This window comes from Vombatus ursinus, unplaced genomic scaffold (genome assembly GCF_900497805.2).
Source record: "Vombatus ursinus unplaced genomic scaffold, bare-nosed wombat genome assembly UNPS02015088.1, whole genome shotgun sequence".
In the NCBI taxonomy this organism is placed as follows: domain Eukaryota; kingdom Metazoa; phylum Chordata; class Mammalia; order Diprotodontia; family Vombatidae; genus Vombatus; species Vombatus ursinus.
Window position 1 is genome coordinate 146672 of NW_020954866.1, and position 21125 is coordinate 167796.

The following is a 21125-nucleotide window of genomic DNA, read 5'->3' on the forward strand; positions in this document are numbered from 1 at the left end:
ATCTATCTATCTATCTATCTATCTATCTATCTATCTATCTATCTATCCATCTATCTATCTATCTATCTATAATTTTTTCCCCTCCAACTACCCTAATGCTGACAAAGGTCTCATGAGTTACAAATATCATCTTTCCATGCAGGAATGTAAACAGTTCAACCTTAATAAGTCTCTTATGATTTCTCTTTCCTGTTTACCTCTTCCTGCTTCTCTTGAGTCTTGTATTTGAAAGTCAAATTTTCTATTCAGCTCTAGTCTTTTCCTCAAGAATGCTTAAAAATCCTCTATTTCACTGAATGACCATTTTTTCCCCTGAAGGATTATACTCAGTTTTGCTGGGTAGGTGATTCTTGGTTGTAATCCTTTCTCATTTGACCTCTGGAATATTATATTCTAAACCCTCCAGTCCTTAATGTAGAAGCTGCTAAATCTTGTGTTATCCTGACTGTGTTCCCATAATACTTCAATTGTTTCTTTCTGACTGCTTGCAATATTTTCTCCTTGACCTGGGGACTCTGGAATTTGGCTACAATATTCCTAGGAGTTTTCCTTTGGGGATCTCTTTCAGGAGGTCATACGTGGATTCTTTCCATTTCTATTTTACTCTATGGTTCTAAAATATCAGGGCAGTTTTCCTTGATAATTTCTTGAAAGATGATGTCTAGGCTCTTTTTTTGATCATAGCTTTCAGGTAGTCCAATAATTTTTAAGTTCTCTCTCCTGGATGTATTTTCCAGGTCAGTTGTTTTTCCAATGAGATATTTCACATTCTCTTCTACTTTTTCATTCTTTTGGATTTGTTTTACAGTGTCTTGATTTCTCATAAAGTCACTAGCTTCCAATTGCTCTATTCTAATTTTTAATGAAGTATTTTCTTCAGTAATCTTTTGGACTTCCTTTTCCATTTGGCCAATTTTGCTTTTTAGGGCATTCTTCTCCTCATTGGCTTTTTGGACCTCTTTTGCCATTTGGGTTAGGCTATTTTTAAAGGTGTTATTTTCTTCAGTATTTTTTTTTGGGTCTCCTTTAGCAAGCTATTGACTTGTTTTTCATGATTTTCTTGCATCACTCTCATTTATCTTCCCAGTTTTTCCTCTACTTCTCTTACTTGCTTCTCAAAATCATTTTTGAGCTTTTCCATGGCCTGGAACTGATTCGTATTTTTCTTGGAGGCTTTGGATGTGGGAGCTTTGACTTTGTTATCTTCTTCTGGTTGTATGTTTTGATCTTCTTTGTCACCAAAGAAAGATTCTATGGTCTGACATTTTTTGCACAGTGTGCTCATGTTTCTACCCAATTGCTTGAGTTTTAAACTCTTTGTTAAGGTAGAGATCTGCTTCCAGTGTGCAGAATATACTGTCCCAAGCTTCGGGGGTTTTGTGCAGCTGTTTTTAGAGATACTTCTAGGTACCTATACATTTTCACTTCTTCCAAGGTGATGTGATCAAGGGTGAGATGTTTCCTCTTTTCTTGGCCTGTGCTGTGGTCCATGAGTGACCATAAACACTCTTTTCTGCCTTGGAACTGTGAGAAGGATTCTCTCTCCACTGCCACTACAAGCTCCACCGTGCCAGCGCTCCTCCTCGCCTCAGGACTGCTACCCAGAACTGTGACCTAGATCCTAGCGTGGGCAAAGGAAGACATTCTTGCCTCAGCACCAGCAAAGAGATCCCTGCAATCCCCCTCTAATCATCCATTTGATTCTCCTTGTCTCCTTGTCTGTGGGCCAAGAGGTCCAGAAGCAGCCACCACCCCAGGGCTGTGGCAGGACTGGGGCTGGGACTGAGCCTCTCTCTCACTGTGGTCACAGATCTTTCCTACTGACGTTCTAGGTTGTCTTTGGCTTTTGTAGGTTGAGAAGTCTGGAAACAGCCGCAGCTGCCTGTGATTCAGTCCCTGAGGCCTGCTCCAGGTTCTCTGAGGCCTGGGCTTTGCCTGAATGGCCCTCTCCAGACTGGCACAATAGATCTTTCCAATGAACCATCCGGGTTGTCTTGGACTGGAAATTCATTTCACTCTGTCTTTTTGTGGGTTCTGCTGCTCTTGAATTTGTTTAGAGCCATTTTTACAGGTATTTGGAGGGATTTGGGGGGAGAACTCAAGCAAGTCACTGCTTTTACTCCACTATCTTGGCTCTACCCCTCAGACCACTTTCTTATGAACACCCAAGGGGTTCATAAACCACTAAATGCTGTGCCATTATCAACTGTCTTGACCTTTGTATTGCCACTGGACCCCAATGTCTCTGGAGGAGAGAGTGAGGCTGATGATTTTGTGCAGCTCTGCCTCACTTAAATCCAGTTCATGTGCAAGTTGAGCCATCACCCTTGTGATGTCATTGGTCCTCTTCAAGAATGAAGGATGAACAGCAAACCACTAAATAGGAATCTATGGGCCTTTGAGGTCCCTTCCAGTTTTGAAATTCTATAATCCTGTGATTAACCATTTCAACACAGAGACAAATAATTGATTAAACTTTTCATAGATTTTTTAATACTATTATTTCACAAAACTTGAGCCTGAAGAAATTATTATCTACATATGTCCCTGTTCTCATGGAGAGTACATTCTAATGACAGAGACTATGAATAAAGTTTTAGCTCTGCAGTATGTAATCTTCTTTTTTTGAGGCAATTAGGGTTAAGTGGCCTGTGTTTCACACAGCTAGTAAGTGTCAAGTGTTTGAGGCTGGATTTGAACTCAGGTCCTCCTGACTCCATGGCTGGTGTGCTATCCAATGTGCCACCTAACTGCCCCAAGAGTATGTAATCTGAAAGGAGAAGGAATTGACAGTTGGGGAGGAGGGACCCAGAAAGGCCTACTATAGAAGGTGGGATTTGATGTAAATCTTGAAGGAAGCCAGGAAAATTAAGAAGCAGAGGTGAGTGGTCAGAGTAAGCCAGACATGAGAAATGGCCAGTTCAAAGGCAGAAGATGAAGCAATACTTCTCTGTCTTTTGGCCCATTTGGTTCCATAGACTGGAACACTGGCCTGTGTGCGTTAACATTGTGTTATACTTTAAAGGGGAGGGGAAGCTAGAGTTGCTTTTAAATGTGCTGCTTCATAATAGATCAACAGCGCCTTTGAATATACCAGTCATGAATGAGTTGTGTATCCAGGGGTTGGCAAAATTCCCTTGTTTATTTGTGATTGAACCTAATAGACTTACCAGTTATTCTAGCTGTTTTTGTCTCTCAGTCAATAAAAATTTATTAAGTGTCTACTATGTGCCAGGCACTATGGATACAAAAAGAGACAAAAGACAATTTTTGCTCTTGAGGAGCTAAAAATCTAATGGGGGAGACAATAAGCAAATAAATATACACAAACAAACAAACAAAAGTTATATACAGGATAAATAGGAAGTAAATAAGAGAAAGAAGGCACTAGTATTAAGAGGGGTTGGGAAGGGCTTTCTGTAGAAGATGGGATTTTTAGTTGGGACTTAAAGGAAGCCAGGGAAGCCAGTAGGTGGAGATGAGGCCCATAAAACATTTCAGTATGGGGGCCAGACAGAGAAAATACCCAGAGTCCAGAGATAGAGTGTCTTGTTGGTAGACTACCCAGGAGGTTAATGTAACTGGACCAAAGAGTTTGTGGCAGGGTGTAAGGTGTAATAAGAATGGAAAAGTAGGAGAGGAGTAGGTCATGAAAGGCTTTGAATGACAAACAGAGCATTTTGTGTTTATTCCTGGACTCTACAAAGAGCCACTGGAATTTATTGAGTGGGTATGGTTGTTATTCATCCATCTTTCTCAAAGAGGACCAATGACATCATGAAGGTGATGTCCTGACTTGCATATAAATTGGATTTGAGTGGGGCAGAGCTGTGCAAATCATCATTCTTGCTCTCTCTTCCAGAAACGTTGGGGCCCAGTGGCAAGACAAAAGTCAAGATGACTGACCTTGTAATGGCCCTGGGTGAGGGAGTAAGGGGCTGGAGGTGTGTGACATAATCAGATCTGGAGCTTTAGGAAAATCACTTTAGTGGCTGAATGGAAGTTGGATTGGAGTGGGGAGAGACTTGAGGAAGGAAGACCCCATCAGCAGACTATTGAAATACTTTGGATCTAAGGTGATAAGGGTCTACACCAGAGTGGTTGCAGTGTCAGAGGCGGGTGTATTCAAGAGATATTGCAAAGCTGGAATCCATAAGCATTGGCAACAGATTGGATATAGAGGGTGAGAGAGAGTGAGAAGTCCAGGATGACTCTTAGGTTGCAAACCTGAAGGATGGTGTTGCCCCATATAGTAATAGGGAAGATAGGAGATGGGAAGGGATTGGGAAATAGATGGGCAGCTAGGTGGCACAGTGGATAGAGTATCACATCTGGAGTCAGGAGGATCTGAATTTAAATCCAGCCTCAGACCTATCTGTGAGACTCTGGGGCAAGTCACTTAACCCTGATTGACTCAGTTTCCTCATCTGTAAAATGAGCTGGAGAAGGAAATGGCAAACTACTTCAGTATCTTTGCCAAGAAAACCCAAAAAGGAATCATGAAGGGCCGACCACAACTGAAAATGACTTAACAACAACAACAACAACTAGAGAGATATTAAGTTCAGTTTCAGACATATTGAGTTTGGGAACTGTTAGAATAGAGATGGTAATTAAATCATGGGAGCTCATGAGATCATTTGTTCTTTATTACTTATTCCTCCACTCCAGCATGGAAATCACTCTGGGTCTCCAAATCACTGTAGCTCTCACTGATTGGCCAATAATAGGCCCTAGGCCAAGTCCTACTTGGTCATTCTTTGGACCCAGATTGGCTCAGAATGAATCTAAATGGCATTGTTTCTGTTTTGGCCAGAAACCCTGAAAGTCTTCCCCAACTAGATCTTCCTTCCTTCCTTCCTTCCTTCCTTCCTTCCTTCCTTCCTTCCTTCCTTCCTTCCTTCCTTTCTTCCTTTCTTCTTTCTTTCTTTCTTTCTTTCTTTCTTTCTTTCTTTCTTTCTTTCTTTCTTTCTTTCTTTCTTTCTTTCTTTCTTTCTTTCTTTCTTTCTTTCCTTCTTTCTTTCTTTCTTTCCTTCTTTCTTTCTTTCTTTTCTTTCTTTTCTTTTTTCTTAAAGTGGCCATTCTTTACCTCATTTCTTATTAAGCCTTAATTAGCCAATAGGCATCACCTCAGTCAAACTGAGACCTGTTAAAAATTTTAACATTAAAAGGCCAAGGTCCCTCACTGCATCCTGGGCCATCTCCAGTTGTCCTGATTTATATTGGCCGCCGGACCCAGATGGCTCTGGAGGTAAAAGTGAGCCCTTCCTCACTCAAATCCAATTCACTTGCATGTCATGGCATCACCTCCCTGATGTTATGGTTCTCTTCGAGAATGAAGGACAGACAGTAGTAGTGACAATAATCTGATTAGACTGTATCAGGTTCCTTCCTCTGACTACCTCAGCTTCTTGTATATGAAACTGTGAACTTCTTTCACATGAAGCTTTTTTTAACGTATGTAAAATTTAAAAAGATAACAAAATTATTGTTCTTGTGTATCTCTTTTGAGTCTCTTTTGCTGTCCTCTGTGTATTTTAAAATGTTTTATCAATGTTCTTTTCCTCATATTTCTTTCAGATGAATTGCTATCTAGCCACAACTCCCCGATGTTGTAGTTGTAAAATTTAATTTTAAACCAATGTTTGGGAATTTAAATTTATCTCTATTCCAATGTTCACTATTCCATTGTACTATGTTTATATCATTGCTCTAGTCCCTTAAGAAATATTTTAAATTCAGATGGTCTCATGCAATGTATTCGCTGTGTCATTTGAAAGTTCATCAGTGTGCCAATTTGCATCTCTATCCACCACTGACAAAAATCTGCACTACATAATACCAAGAGCAAGCCACTGCCGTCTGAATTGACACATATCCATTAATGACTAGCCTTTTGGAACGATTGGTCATTCAGCCAGCTCTGATTTAGTCTAATCCTGCTTGTCTCCATCTTGTCTACAAGGACAGCATAAGAAAACATGATATATGTGGGACTTTAAAAAAGAGACTTGGAGAGGATGGATAGAAGAATAGTGAATAGCCCATGAAGGCTTTTGACACCATAGTCATAGATCAAAAGGAGGTGAGGTTCATCTGGTTTGCCCATGAAGACGCTCTAGGCATATGAAGGAAGAAAGGGAGTGAGGGCTCATTAAGGTGATTTATCTCCCATTCTCCTTGTGATCTTGAAACCTAGGTCCTGTCAAAGTGGTCCAGTCGAAATGCTTCTGGGTACACCTGTGTGTGCGTGTGTGTGTGTGTGTGTGTGTGTGTGTGTGTGTGTAGGTGAACACTAAAACAAAAGGGTGGAGAGAGTTGAGATTTCACTAACTGCCCAGAAGCTGTTCAAATGCTCAAGAATGCTCTTTTTATACCTTTTACTGTTCATATTCAATAAATGTTCTTTAATCTACACAAGGTGTCTCAAAAGTCTTTCAGTCTTGTCTTTGTGACCCCATTTGGGATTTTCTTGGCAAAGATATTGGAGGGGTTTGCCATTTCCTTGTCCAGCTCATTTTACAGATGAGGAAACTAAGACAAACAGGGTGAAATGACTTGCTCAGGGTCATACAACTAGTAAGTATCTGAGGTCAGATTGCACTCTATCCACTATACCATCTACATGCCCATGTCTCAAAAGTCTTAGTGCAGTTTTAAGCTGTTAAAAAGTTTAATAAGAAAAAAAATCCTTTCAGGATCATGCTTATGTGGGGAAAACATTTAATATTCTGTGGGAGGGAACTAAAGTCTTTGATAATTTATGAATTATTGTTGATAATTAATCATAACATTAGAATAGATAGAAGTTCAGGGGAGGCAGTAGCTGGAAAGATTAAGGGATGTGGGGATTACAGTTCTACTTGCTCATATACCCAGGGAGTGAGCTGGTTTAGGTTTGAGGTTGCCAGTGACGATCATACTTTCAGACTAACTTAATCTGATTGGTGTCAGAATGGAGTTCAGATATTGGGGTACAGATCTTATTTGGGTTTAGGATTAGTGATTTCATTGGTACAGTGAACTGCCGATGAGTAAACTCCTTTGTCCTATGCAAATCGACACCTGCTTTGCAGCTACAGTATTACAAAGTTGTAAGACTGTACAGAGGTGTTAATTGTCTAAGGTTACATGGCTAATGTATCGAAGTCAGGACTTGAACTCAGATCTTTGTGATTTCTCAGTCAGCTACCTACTCAATGCACAATGTTGCCTTTTACAGATATTGTACTCTAAGTAATTACTCGGCCACAAACTTTTAGTGCTAATGTAAAACAATTTGCTCTATGTGTGGGGTCATAATTCCTTTATATAGAACTTCAAAGATTAAAGAGATTACTAAGGAATTCTGTCAGAATAGTGATTGAAAGTGGAAGATGGCCATTCTTCATTGGAGAGGGTTCTAAAAAATGTGGAAGGTTAGAGTAAGCTCTATGCTTAATCAGAAAAAAAGTAGGTATCCTAGGGTCATGGACTGGAATGAGACAAGATACCGCAAAATTCTTTATTTAGATTCAATTTCTCCACTTGTGGTTAGTAGATGTAGTGCTCCATATTTTTTGTAGTTGTAAGAGGATTAGATAAGAGCAAAGGGGCCATGGAGGAAGCAGCTTAGTTGCTTGCAATGGTCTGCTTGATCCAATTCACATAGTTGCAGACCTTGGTGTAGACACCAGGTAGGCCTTTAAGGGCACAGCCATAACCCCAGGAGACAACTCCTTGGAGTTTTCCATCGCAGACCACAGGGCCACCAGAGTCACCCTGGAATTGGAAAATAGAATGAGTCAGAGTTTTCCTTCCATGCATGATAAGGAATAGAGCTCAGAGCCAGACAATGGCCCAGGCAGGTGCATAATACACATTTAGTTTGACACTTTTTCCTGAATAATGTTTTCCTGGAAATCTATCCTTCTCTTTATTTCCCCTTTCCCTTCACACTTCAGTGTCTCCTAGCTCCTCCTCCTCATCTTGTCTATGCCCTCAGGAAGCAGAACAAAACTAGAGAATAAAGGTGAGGTTGGCTTAAAGATCCTTCTGCCCATCCCATCTTTTTTTTCCACAATGTTCCATCTACAACATTCTTCCCCAAGATGCCTGCATTAATACAAGCACAAAGACTATGTTATCTCTGATCACTATAATCATATAGCTATTTTAGAAGGAAAATATTTAGTGTCCCAGTTCCCAAGGCATCTTCCCATCTCACTCTATCCAGGAACTCAAGCTCAGGAAGTTTTTTCAGTTCCAACTCTCCTAGATTAGTTGAAATATGGGAAAGAGGGAAAGAATAGTTCTGAACTGAGTGGAGGGGGAGTGGTGAGTGGAACAGAAACTGACCTGGCAGGAATCCTTTCCACCCTCCAGAAAGCCCAAGCAGATCATGTTGCTGGTGATCTTTCCAGGGTAGGCACTACGGCAGGTGCTGTCAGAAAGCACGGGGGCTTTCAGACACTGAAGCAGATCTGGGTAGTCGGCTGTTTGGAACAAAGATGAACGTGATTATGTATTCTCTATGCTATCGTTGGAAGTCCTTCAACTAATAGGTTTTCTCTTCCTCCTCTGGCACTTTTTAAGATCCTTCAATGTGAGAAAATGACTGATTCAACCTTGACTGATGTTGGTCTCAGATCATGTGGTCATGAGCAACAAGGGGTTTGATAGGTTCTGGTAACCCTAAGACTCTTAATGATACCAGCTCTGTGAAAAGATTATGGCCCTAAGAAGACTGCATCATTTAAGTTCCTACCTCCCCCCTCCATGTCTAGGACCAATCAGTCAAATATCAAGGAACCTCTTTCACCCTCCTCCAGGTATCCTTGCTCTTGCCAAGGTTCATTCTTGCATGGTGCAACCCTAAATCTTTTCCATATTTCTGGCTCTTCTATATAGCCCTCGTATAATTCTCTGCAACCCAATAGGTAATCCTGGAAATAGGAGGTATTTATGTGTGTGGGGATGGGGAGGTGAGAGTTGGGCTTTTTGACTTCCAATGCTCTTTTCCCCCTCCATGAGTCACTCACCGCCAGAGCTCACAGTGTTACCCCAGCCAGAGATGATACATGAAGTGCCAGTGGCAGGACAGGACTGGGGCAGGGAGACAACAGACACTTGAGAATTGATGGTAGCAGCTGTTTTCAGCTTGATCAGCATGATGTCATTGTTGTATGTGTTAGAATTGTAACTGGGATGGCGAATGATTTTAGCTGCATCAATGAATTGCTCCCTGCCTTCAGTGACCTCGATGTTGTGCTCTCCTAGTCTCACCTGGATTCGTCTGGGTGGACAAAGAACAGCACCCTTAAGCAGCCCGATCCCCGTGTTTTTCCCTTCATATCTCACCACAGTCAGGTAACCACTTCCTCTTCATTCAGATTGGTCCCATTGTCTCTCTTGTCCATGTTTCAACTGCATTCCTTTCATTGCTTATTCCTGCGAGTCTAAGTCACATTTAGCCAGGTATTTCTCCTGTCAAATATAGTGAAACTACTACCACTTCTTTCCCTAGGGTAAGTCCTGCCCTCACACTTTCCTTCCCCAAACAGTTACCCAGTCAGAATGCTTAGCCAAGGGGGTGTGCACTAGGAATATGGAGGCAAGGAGAGAGAGAGACAGAGACAGAGAGACAGAGACAGAGAGACAGAGAGACAGAGAGAAGAAAGAGAGTGAGCTTAAAATTACCAAGGGTGCATCACTCATCTAAACTCTCCTAAATTCACCATGATCTACTTTCTTTTTCAAAATAGAGACTTTAACGTCTGAGTTGAGAATGGAGGCTATTGTGCTATGTATATGTTTAATAATTAGTTTATTTATCTTTAGTTTTCAATATTCACTTCCACAAGATTTTGAGTTTTACATTTTCTCTTTCTCTCTCTCCTCCCCATCTCCCCAAGATGGCACACAATCTGATATAGGTTCTACTTATACATTCATATTAATCATATTTTCCCATTAGTCGTGATGTAAAGAACAAGTAGAACTAATGGGAGGAACCACGAGAATGAAGCAATAAAACAAAACAACAAAGGAAAAGGAGAGCAAATAGTGTGCTTCCATCTGCATTCAGATTCCACAGTTCTTTCTCTGGATGTGGATAGCAATTTCCATCAGGAGTCTTTTGGAGTTGTCTTAGATCCTTACATTGCTGAGAAGAGCCAAGTCTATCAAAGTCAGTCATCACACAGTGTGGATTTTACTATGTGTAATGTTCTCCTGGTTCTGCTCATTTCACTCAGCATCAGTTCATATAAGTCTTTCTAGGTTTTTCTGAAGTCTGCCTGCTCATCATTTCTTATAGCACAATAGTATTCCATTGCATTCATATACTACAACTTGTTCCCCAATTGATGGGTATCCCCTCAATTTCCAGTTCTTTGCCACCACAAAAAGAGCTGCTATAAATATTTTTGTATATGTAGGTCCTTTTCCCTTTTTTATCATCTCTTTGGGATACAGCTCTAGAAGTGCTCTTACTGGGTCAAAGGGTACACACAATTTTATAGCCCTTTGGCCATGGTTCCGAATTGCTCTCCAGAATGGTTAGATCTATTCACAACTCCACCAACAATGCATTAATGTTCCAATTTTCCAACATCTTCTCCAACATTTATCATTCTCCTGTTTTGTTATGTTATCCAATCTGATAAATGTGATGTGGTACCTCAAAGTTGTTTTGATTTGCATTTCTCTAATCAATAGTGATTTAGAGCATTTTTTCTTATGACTATAGATAGTTTTAATTTCTTCCTCTGAAAACTGCCTGTTCATATCCTTTGGCCATTTATCAACTGGGGAATGACTTGCATTCTTATAAATTTGACTCAGTTCTCTATGTATTTTAGAAATGAGGCCTTTATCAGAGACACTGGTTGTAAAAATTCTTTCCCAGTTTTCTGCTTCCCTCCTACTCTTGGTTGCATTGACTTTGTTTGTGCAAAAACTTTTCAATTTAATGTAATCAAAATTATCCATTTTGCATTTCATAATGTTCTCTATCTCTTGTTTGATCATAAATTCTTCCCTTCTCCATCCATCTGAAAGGTAGACTATTTCTCGATCTCCTAGTTTGCTTATAGTATCAGTCTTTATATCTAAATCCTGTTAGGGTACTATCTTTTTATTCAGCTCTCTATTCCCCTCCCCACCAAACACACAAAATGACTAAGATCCTACATAAATAATCTCCTGGGAAATACCCAAGGATCTAAAATTTCTTTTTCATCTAACCTGAGAGCCAAGCAAGAAGGGTTAAAGGAAACAATTATAATTGTTTGGCTTTCTTTTTCTTATGGGTAATTTCATTTGCCTCTGCTGCCCAAAGGCTCTGAGAGATTCTTACAGTTAGATGTTACTTTTTCTTTGCTCATTGGATCTTTACCTCTTTTCTTTCTACACACACACACACACACACACACACACACACACACACACACACACAGACATACACACACACACACACTCCATTGATAGCTATTCCAGCTTTGGAAGACAAGTATTTTTGAATAAACTCCCCAGTTTATCTACCTATCCTACCTGGAGATTCTCTGGAGATTTCTCAGCCTTGAATGGAACTCGTGGGCTTGATCTTAGCACTGAGCTTGCCTTAAATGTGAGTATTAGTTACTTACGACTTGTAGCAATGAGCAGCTGACAACACCCACTGTTTATCGATGAGAGAACCACCACAGAAATGGTAGCCTGAGTTCAGAGACACCTGGTAGGGGAGGGAGTAAGCGGGACACGTGTAGCCTCCAACAATCTTGTCATCATCATCACCAGCGGGATAAGCAACTAGGGAAGGAATGAGATAGGAATTTCCAGTTCAATAGGACCTGCTGAAATTTCGGCTCTTCCAGAAAGTCTTCAAGATTGATCAGAGAAAAACTGACAACATTGCTTTTCCCCTAGAGAAATAGTATAGTATAGTGGAAAGAACATTGACTTTGCAATCAGAAGACTCAGTTTCACATCTGATGCTTTTACCCTGTGCGACCTTGGTTTATGTTACTGGTTACCTCAGTTTTCTAATTTGTAATATTAGAGGCTCTGTGATACCTTTTAGACTTTAAATCTGTGATCCATACACGACTACAACAAGGAAATCTCTTGCCCATTGCCTATAAGCACTTTTATTCATATACATATTTAATACTCACAAACATTATACCATGGACATGATCTAAAGAACTAACTGTTTATTCACGTTCATCATTTTGGTAAGACCCACTGAACCAGATCCATGTGGATATGTAACAGAATCTGTGTCCCTTCCTGAGTGAAGGGACTTGGTAGATAGATTTATCTTTGCGAAGACCTCAGCATAGAATCCATGCCAATGAGTTCTTGATAAAAACCTTTTCTGAAAAAGATGCTGATCGGTGTCTAAGGGCACATTATGGTTTCCCCTTTCATAAACTATTCTCTATACCTATACACCTCTTACCTATTCTTAAAGGTCAGTTCAAGTTGAAGTCTTTACCAAATATTCTATAGAGTCCACATTCATCTCCTGCTTTGGTACAGCAGAAATAGCTTGAATCACCTGAGTTGCCTTTTAGCCATGTGCTGTCTTCCAGTCTTTCCTTTTATTTCCCTGTATTAGTGTTGTTTCTTCAGTTATATTATTATTTTTGAAGACAAGAATTTTGAATCACTCATTTTTTTCCTTGCAGTATCAAGGACACTGAGAAAGCTCAACAAGCACTTGTTGATTGGACAAGAGAAACTTACCGGCAGCCCCTAAGAGGGTAAGGAAGATGATGACCTTCATGGTTGTCCTAGGGATCTAGACAATAGAATAGATTCCAGGGTTTTCAACCACTGCTATTTATCCCTTAAGACTTGGCAAGACAGAAGAGTGACTCAATGGAAAATTTAAAAATCCAAATTTAGAATTTTGTTCTACCTAGTTTGGAAGATAATCAAACATTGAAATTATTTGATAACCCCTTTCTCTACTGCTCAGAAAGTTCCAGGAATAGAAGTATATCCACCTGGGTCAAGTTTCCTCACATAGCAAAAAATTCAGATTAGATCACAAGGTAGAGTCCCAGATGTCCTTCATCCCACACAAAACTGCTAACAATTTGACCACCCCAATCCTTTACTTTTGATTCTAAGTGATCCTATGACCCATATGGTCTCTGTAATGAACCTTCCCCCCCCATCTTCAATTATATGCATCTGAACATAGGCTCTATTTGGTGTAATATTATGGATCTATGCATATAATTCATGTATGTATACATATTTCAAACTTGAAAGCCATGGGATTTTGTCAATATGGATATTTCTTCCAAAGACTGAAACCGTATGATAATTTAATAGGGAAATGCTAACAGTTTATCTGGATTTTTAGCAGTGCATTGGATAAAATATTCCATGATTTTTTGTGTGTGTGTGGAAAAAAGAGTTACATGATCTAGATAATACTATATTTAAATTGATTTAGAAGTGAGAGAATGGTTAAACTCAAAGAATAGTCAGTAATGAATGGTTCACTGTCAATTTAGAAAGAGGTCACTGGCAGAGTGGTCAAAGAATCTGTACTTAGCCGTGCGCTATTTAATTTTTTTATTAATGACTTAGCTAAAAGCATAAATTACACGCACATAAGATCTGCGGATAAGAGAGTTGAGGAAGATCTTTAACACTGGATGATGCAGTTAATAATTTTGACAAGCTCAAACGTTGGCTGAATCAAAGTTCCATAATTAGTTTAAAAAACATAACTTCACAGGTACCAAAGGAATAGAAATATAGAAATTAGACAGAAGTCTGTAGGAAGAGGACCTAGAAGTTTAAGTTCAGTAAGTGAGATATTCCAGCCAGAAAACCAAACCAAACCAAATCAGAACAAGCAAAAGAAAACAAAACAAAACAAAACAACAACAACAGCAACAACAAAACAACTCAATCTTACCTTCCATTTAGAAAGGCATAGCTTCTAGGCGTAAGGAAATGACTTTTCTCTTATGTTGGATCCTGGTCAGACCACAGCTGGAGTGCTGCAGCTAGTTCTGGGCACCAGAGTTTACCTCTGAGTCCTTGTTATACGAAGATCGGTTGAAAGAAATGGTAATGTTTAGCCCAGAAAATAAGACTTGGGGAACATGATAGCTGTCTTCAAGTATTTAAAGGGTTGTTATGTGGAAAATGGGATTAAACTTGTGCTTGGTCTCAGAAAGCAAAATTAGAAAAAATAGACACAAGTTGTAAAAAAGGTAAATTTAGGCTTGGTGTGCTTAGGACAGTAATCAACTTCATGATTTCTTTTAATTTCTTCTGTATGTGACAGGACATCAGAAAACAACTGCCCACTGGTGGGTAAAGAACTCTCCAAATTTCCTCTACTGGTCCCCTGGAGAATTTAGCTTCTCCCATTACTAAAAGAGGAGAAGAGAGAGAAGTAGCTAGAAGATAGAAGCTCACATGAGATAGGAGGTGGAGGGAGCAGCAGAAATAGATGCCAGCAGGCGCAGGGGCTGCTACCAGTGTAGCATCACCCTTACAGCTGAGGACAGCAACTCTGCTTAGGGCAAGTTAAATTGGAAAAACCAAGAGAAGGGCTGTTGCTTCTTCTACTTTGCTAGGCTTGAGAGTGGGTGGCTGGTAGCAGCCTTTCCAGAGACTTGGCATGGGGGAACGGAAGCCTGAGAAGGAGAAAGAAAGAGTAGTTGCAATGTAAGTAGTCGTGGAGCTTGAGCAATGAGGTTGCCAGCGCCAGAGTCTGGGACCAAGAAGAATATCAGGGCAGATAGGAGTCTTGCTGAATTCACCCTCATGGGCAGATCCAAGTTAGCAATTCTATTTTCCTTTTCCCTTGTTCTTCCTCAGAAGGGCATATGTTTTATATACACATACTTGTGTCTAATGGTAGCCATCTCTAGGGCTGGGTGGAGGGGAGCAAAGAAAAAAATAACTTTATCATATATTTAAAAGGAATAGCATGGGGGTGGGGAACTTGTGGCCTTCTAGGTCCTTGGGATAGCTTTTTGACTGAGTCCAAATTTTACAGAACAAATTCTTTCATTAAGGACTTTGTTTTGTGAAGTTTGGATTCAGTCAAAGGGCCGCACTTGAGGACCTAGAGGGCTACATGTAGGTTCCCCACCCCTCAAATAGCATGTTGTACATAATAGATTTGCAGCTTCATGTACAAACAATCTTTTTTTTTATTATACTGTGTTATGGAAATGCTTGTTTTATTCCATAAATTAAAAATAAAATAAATAAAAATTAAAAAAGAAGGACATATGTTTGTTCCAAAGCTTTTTTCTGTTTCTTTATTGTTTATGCAATCATGCATATTTGTATTTATATATACGTGTGTGTGTGTGTGTGTGTGTGTGTATACGCCAATAAACATTTAATAAGTACCTAGTATATGCCAGGCACATTATTATATGCCACACATAGCCAAATGCTCAGGATACAAAAAGAGGCAAAAAAACTATCCTCAAGTAGCTTACTCTCTAACACACATAAACATGTATATACACAGATACATATAAACATATGTGGTGTATAATTGTGTGTGTGTACACACACACACACACACACACACACATGCCATGTTCCTTAGTGCTTAGCAAAGTACCTGACACACAGTAGGCACTTAATAAATTTTTATTGACTAGCTTATCATCCTGCCTTCAGTAATACAAGGTTATGTTTGGCTATTTTTGCATCAGTTACTATATTGCATTATTCTTTCATGTAGAAGATGATAAATATTTTATTATCTTGACTGTGGCTCCATGATATTTGAATTGTTTCTTTCTGGCTGCTTAGAATATATTTGTTTTATCCTAGGAACTCTGGAATTCGGTTATAATATTCTTTGGAGTTTGCATTTTGGGAGCTCTTTCAGGAAGTGATTGATGGATTCTTTCAATTTTTATTTTATCCTCTGGATCTAAGATATTGGGGCAGTTTTCTTTGAAAATTTCTTGAAATATGATGTCTAGGCTCTCTCTCTCTCTCTTTTTTTAAGTGAGGAAATTGGGATTAAGTGACTTGCCCAGAGTCACACAGCTAGGAAGTATTACGTGTCTGAGGCCAGATTTGAACTCAGGTCCTCCTGACTCCAGGGCCAGTGCTCTATCCACTGCACCACCTAGTTGCCCCATAGGCTCCTTCTATGATAATGGCTATCAGATAATCTAATAATTCTTAAATTATCTCTGCTGGATCTATTTTCCAGGTCAGTTGTTTTTCACGCTTTCTTCCATTTTTTCCTTTTTTTGATTTCGTTTTATTGTTTCTTGATGTCTCATGGATTCATTAGCTTCTACTTGTCCAATTCTAATTTTTAAGGAATTATTTTCTTTCACGAGATTTTTTTAACTTGTTTTGTCCATTTGGTTAAAATTCTGTTTTTTAAAGGAGTTCTTTTCTTTGGTAAATTTTTGTACCTCCTTTTCCATTTGGCCTATTTTGCTTCTTAAGGAGGTCTTTTCTTCAGTGAATTTTTGTGCCTCTACCATTAGGCCAATTCTACTTTTTGAGGTGTTATTTTCCTCAGTATTTTTTGTGCCTCTCTCACCAAGCTGTTCTCTTTTCATAATTCTCTTGCATCACTCTCATTTCTTTTTTTCAATATTTTTCTCTACCACTCTTAACTCTTTCTTTAACTCTTCCAGGAATTCTTGTTGGGCTTGGATACCATTAGCATTTTTCTTTGAGGCTTTGTTTGTAACTGTTTCCACATTGTTATTTTCTTCTGAGTTTATGTTTTGGTCTTTTCTGCCACTGTAGTGGCTTCTTACGGTCAAGTTCTTTGTTGTTGTTTGCTCATTTTTCCAGTCCTTTTTTTTTTTTTTGACATTGAGCTTTTGTTAAAGTTGGGCTCTACTTACCTGGGGGTAGGAAGACACTATACCAAGCTTCAGGCTTTTTTATGCTACTGTTTTCAGAGCTAGTTCTGGGAATCTGCAAGTTTTTGGTGTTTCCAAGGAGGTGTGATCCTGGGTTAGGTGTGGTCACTGCTTTCCTGGTATGTGCTCTAAAAGATGGGATATTTTAAAAAATAATGTTTAATAGTACAAAATATTTTTGCTCTCATTAAAGTATTAATACCTTTAGAGAGCAATATAGTTGATTACACTTCATTATTTTTGAGAATCTTGGTTAAATACTTTGAGATACAGTTATTCAAAGATGTTTTTCTAAATTTCACTTACTGTGACATTTGATTATTGACTATCATAACTAAACTAAAGGTACCTATAATGGGACATTGTTGCATTTTAATATTTTAAGCAAATGGGTTCAAAAATTATTAAAACTTTTCCTTTGAAAGATTTTTAAATAGGTTACAAATTTTTGTTTCAAGGTTCTTTAAACATACAAATATGATGCCAGGGAGATCCATTTGAGTAGCAGTCTGTGGTTCACTTGCCTGTCCTCACCTTTCTCTGTTTTGGGGAGTGATAGTTCCTGCTCCTAATGAGAGTTCTGTATTTGTCCTAAGACTGTTGGCAGGGACCCTACATTCATTGCACTTAATATATATTGGTTGAATTAAATTGAATAGTGGAGAGAGTTCTGGAATTGGAATCAATAGCCTATGGTGCAAAATCCTGTCTCTGATATTTACTAGCTATATCTTTTAGGACAAGTCACATAACCTCTTTAAGCCTCATTTTCCTCTTACATGAAGTAAGGATTATGTTACCTGCACTATGAATCTCATAACATCTTGTAAGCTTAAAAGTGCTATCAAAATGGGAAGTGATTATTATTAATTATTTGGATACAGCAATCATGTCTCTCCTAAGTTATCCCTTCTCCAGATAAAAAATCTTAGTCCTTTTAATCTCTTCTTTTATAGCATGGTTTCAAATGCACTCACTCATGGTCACCTTGCAGTAGGTATGCTTCAGTTTGTCAATATTTGCTTTTGACAAATCTGTATTTGTCATTTCTACTTCCCAGGCAGTAGAAAAGGTCCCTCCTGGAAACTATATGTGTACCTGGTGTAAGAATGGCCTTGGATCCAAATAAATACTTTCAGAGATGTGATGAAAATGTTTAGGTACACTCTGGACCAGGAACTTTTTACGTCTTACCTCTATTCTTACTTTCCCTTGTTTCCTTTTTATTTTCTCTCCAGTTTCCTAAGCCAGAGTCTTTGGCTTACTTTGCTGGTCTCCTTGCAGCCAACAGTACCCAAAGAACATTTGGTATTTGTCTTCTTTCACTCTTGTTAACCAGTATGTGTCAGGGGAGGTTAGGTAGGTGGTGGTGGAGGAAGATATAATGCTTTGACCCAGGAACAATTTCAAGGTTTAAAAAATAATTTCTATTAAGAGTCAAAGGTAGACAAAACAAAGCAATGAAATATGAATAATAATAGAAACTACTTTTCACAGTTATAGAACACTTTCACATGCATTATCTTGTTTGATTCTTAACTATGATTCTATTAGGGAACTAGGGAACATTTTGTTATCTTCATATTACAGATGAAGAAACTGAGGTTCATTGAGGTTAAATAACTTGCTTAGGCTCATATACTTATGAAGTGGCTAAGGCAGGATTGGAATCCAGATCTTCCTGACTCCTAGTCCAGGGTCACTACCCTGCGCTGCCTCTAAAAAGAGCTAGCTATCTTTCCCACACTGGGAGTCAAACCTGGGTTTCCTGGGTGAATACCAGTTATCCTAATAATTAGATCATATGAGAACAACAAGGAAATGACTGGTTAGGACAAAAAAAAATTAGCCCTCAATAGCTTCTTACTGATCATTGCTTCCTTTCTAAATGTTCATGAACTAAACTGTTGTAGAATTTTATCAGAAAATGAAGGCAAGCTTATAGTTTGCAGATTCCATTTGCCTCTCCCCCTACTCCCTTAAAAATGTAATATAACATTTGCCCTTCTCCAGTGTTGCAGCGCCTTTCCCTTGCTCTGTAATCTTGCAAAGATCATTAACAGCATCTCAGCAATCACATAGCAATGCCACTTTAAAAAAATCTCCATAGGATATTGTTTGTCCTAGATTCATGACATGTTTTCTTACTCTCTTACTCCTAGATGATATCTAAGGCCTCTTCTAGCCCTAATATTCTATCTAACATGAGGAATTTTAGGAAATTGCTGCCAGAGACTATTATTCCATCATTTTGTCTCAATACTGTCAAAAATGTGGTCAAATACAGTCAAGAAAATATTCAAGTGTTATGCAGTGAATTCTTAGCACTATTTCCCTTTGCCTTCTCTATTTGTAGATCCCATATTTCAAATCACTTTACACAAATTGCCTGTATTTCTATAATTTTTTTATCCTGTGTATGTAATGAGTCCAGAAGAGATGTGTTGTCATGAGGATTACTTGCCTTATCATTAGAAATGTATATTTTCCCTTCTTTTTAATTAAAAAATTATTGATCACTTTTGTTTTTTAACACCCTTATAACAAAGAAAAATGATTAAGAAAAATTGATGCAGTGGCCACAATGTAGATACCACAGGCTGCCCCTTTCTAAGGGGAGGCAGGAAGTATGTTTCATCATCTGTCCTCTTGGACCAAAGTTAGTTTTTGCAATCTGAGTTTGTCTGCCTTTTTGTGTAGCTCTCATTAATGTTATTGGAGTCACTGGAATGGCTATTTTTCAGAAGCAATTTACTTCAATGAATACAGAGGCAGAGATGATAGCTGAAAAGTTAGCCCTGTCAGATTTACTAAATATCTCATCAGACACCAACAGGAGAGGAGATTGCCCCCAGAAGATCACAGGAATGCTCAATCTACAGGGACCAGGTGGAGAGAAACAGAGGATGAACTGAGTCACCCAACACTAAGTGCAGCAAGACCATTACTAGGACAATGGAAGAGTCCCTTTCCCCTACTGTAGCTGGACTAGACATGTACAGTGTGGTGGGTGAAAGATAAAATGTCTAAGGAAACAAAGGTTTGAGCTTCTGAGCATATCAATTTATTAAGCAGTGCATGCAAATTGCCTACCAGATTGGGGCCAGGTCTCTTCCTCAGCTTAGGGTTAGACCCTGATTACAGGGGGAGACATAATTAGCTGTGAATATAATTATGGCAGCCATAATTGCTGTGAATATTCACAGACTGAATGCTCAAAATGAGTCAATATTCTGATATGCCAGCTCCCTTTCCTTTTCTCCCCATCCAAACAGTAAAGAACTACTGCTACTATAAACTGCATTGAGAGAAATAATGAACAAAATGGTGGCAGTGACAGTTTTTTTTTTTTGTGAGGCAATTGGGGGTTAAGCAACTTGTCCAGAGTCACACAGCTAGTAAATGTTATGTGTCTGAGGCTGGATTTGAACTCAGGTCCTCCTGACTCCAGGGCCAGTGCTCTATCCACTGCTCCACCTAGCTGCCCCTGTAATTTGTTTTGTTTTGTTTTGTTTTGGTTAGGCAATGGGGTTAAGTGACTTGCCCAGGGTCATACAGCTAGGGGGAGACATATTTTTATACATTAAAAATAATTAATCAAATAAGGTTGATTAATTAAAAGGAAACAACTAACCAAGATACAACATTAGATGATCTGATTTCTAATTGGAGGAAAGATTAAGATTTTCCCAGTTGGGAGGGGAAAAGTGAACAGGTACAATTTCCTGAAATTAGAAGAAGAGGAGTACCACTCCCCTGAATATTCATACACAATCAAAAGAACACAGAAACAACTAACTGATTGATCAGTAAGGGGCCAGTTTTCAGATAAGACACGTGGGTTATTAGAGATACATAATTTTGAGAAAACTCTTCGCATCAGTCTTCAGACCTGACTGAGTTTCTGGTCAGCATAACCTAGGTCCTCAGCTAAGGGTCTCTAAGGAGCAGGGAGAGGTGGTCCAGCTTCCCAGCCGCACAAGGTTAGGTTCAAACAATGCAACAAAGTCCTCTCACAATTTCCACAGTTGAATAAAGTTTTCTCACAGGACAGAAATTGGACTAGACCCATAATTGAATAGAAAGGGAACTGAGCTAGTTCCAGAATTGGAACATCCACAAGATGGAGTCAGCATGGTTCACTCAATTCCCACTGCCACTTGCTGCTCCGATCACCTCAGTTCCCTCACAGGATTATCTGTCTATCTATCTATCTATCTATCTATCTATCTATCTATCTATCTATCT

At 39.1% G+C, this 21125-nt stretch overlaps 1 protein-coding gene across 2 annotated transcripts; it reads right to left on the minus strand.

Annotated features, from left to right (window-relative positions):
• Positions 1-7611: 7611 nt before the first annotated feature.
• On the minus strand, positions 7612-12769 carry LOC114031149 (cationic trypsin-3-like). 2 transcript variants are annotated; one of them, XM_027846166.1, is made up of 6 exons: positions 12730-12769; positions 11628-11790; positions 11110-11128; positions 9021-9297; positions 8338-8474; positions 7612-7761 (listed from the first exon to the last, which is right to left on the minus strand). In XM_027846166.1, the coding sequence occupies exons 1-6, from the start codon at positions 12767-12769 to the stop codon at positions 7612-7614; spliced, it is 786 nt and encodes a 261-aa protein (XP_027701967.1). The 2 variants fall into 2 exon arrangements, with proteins under 2 accessions (XP_027701967.1, XP_027701968.1); XM_027846167.1 differs by lacking the exon at positions 11110-11128 and having other exon boundaries at positions 9021-9274.
• Positions 12770-21125: the final 8356 nt, after the last annotated feature.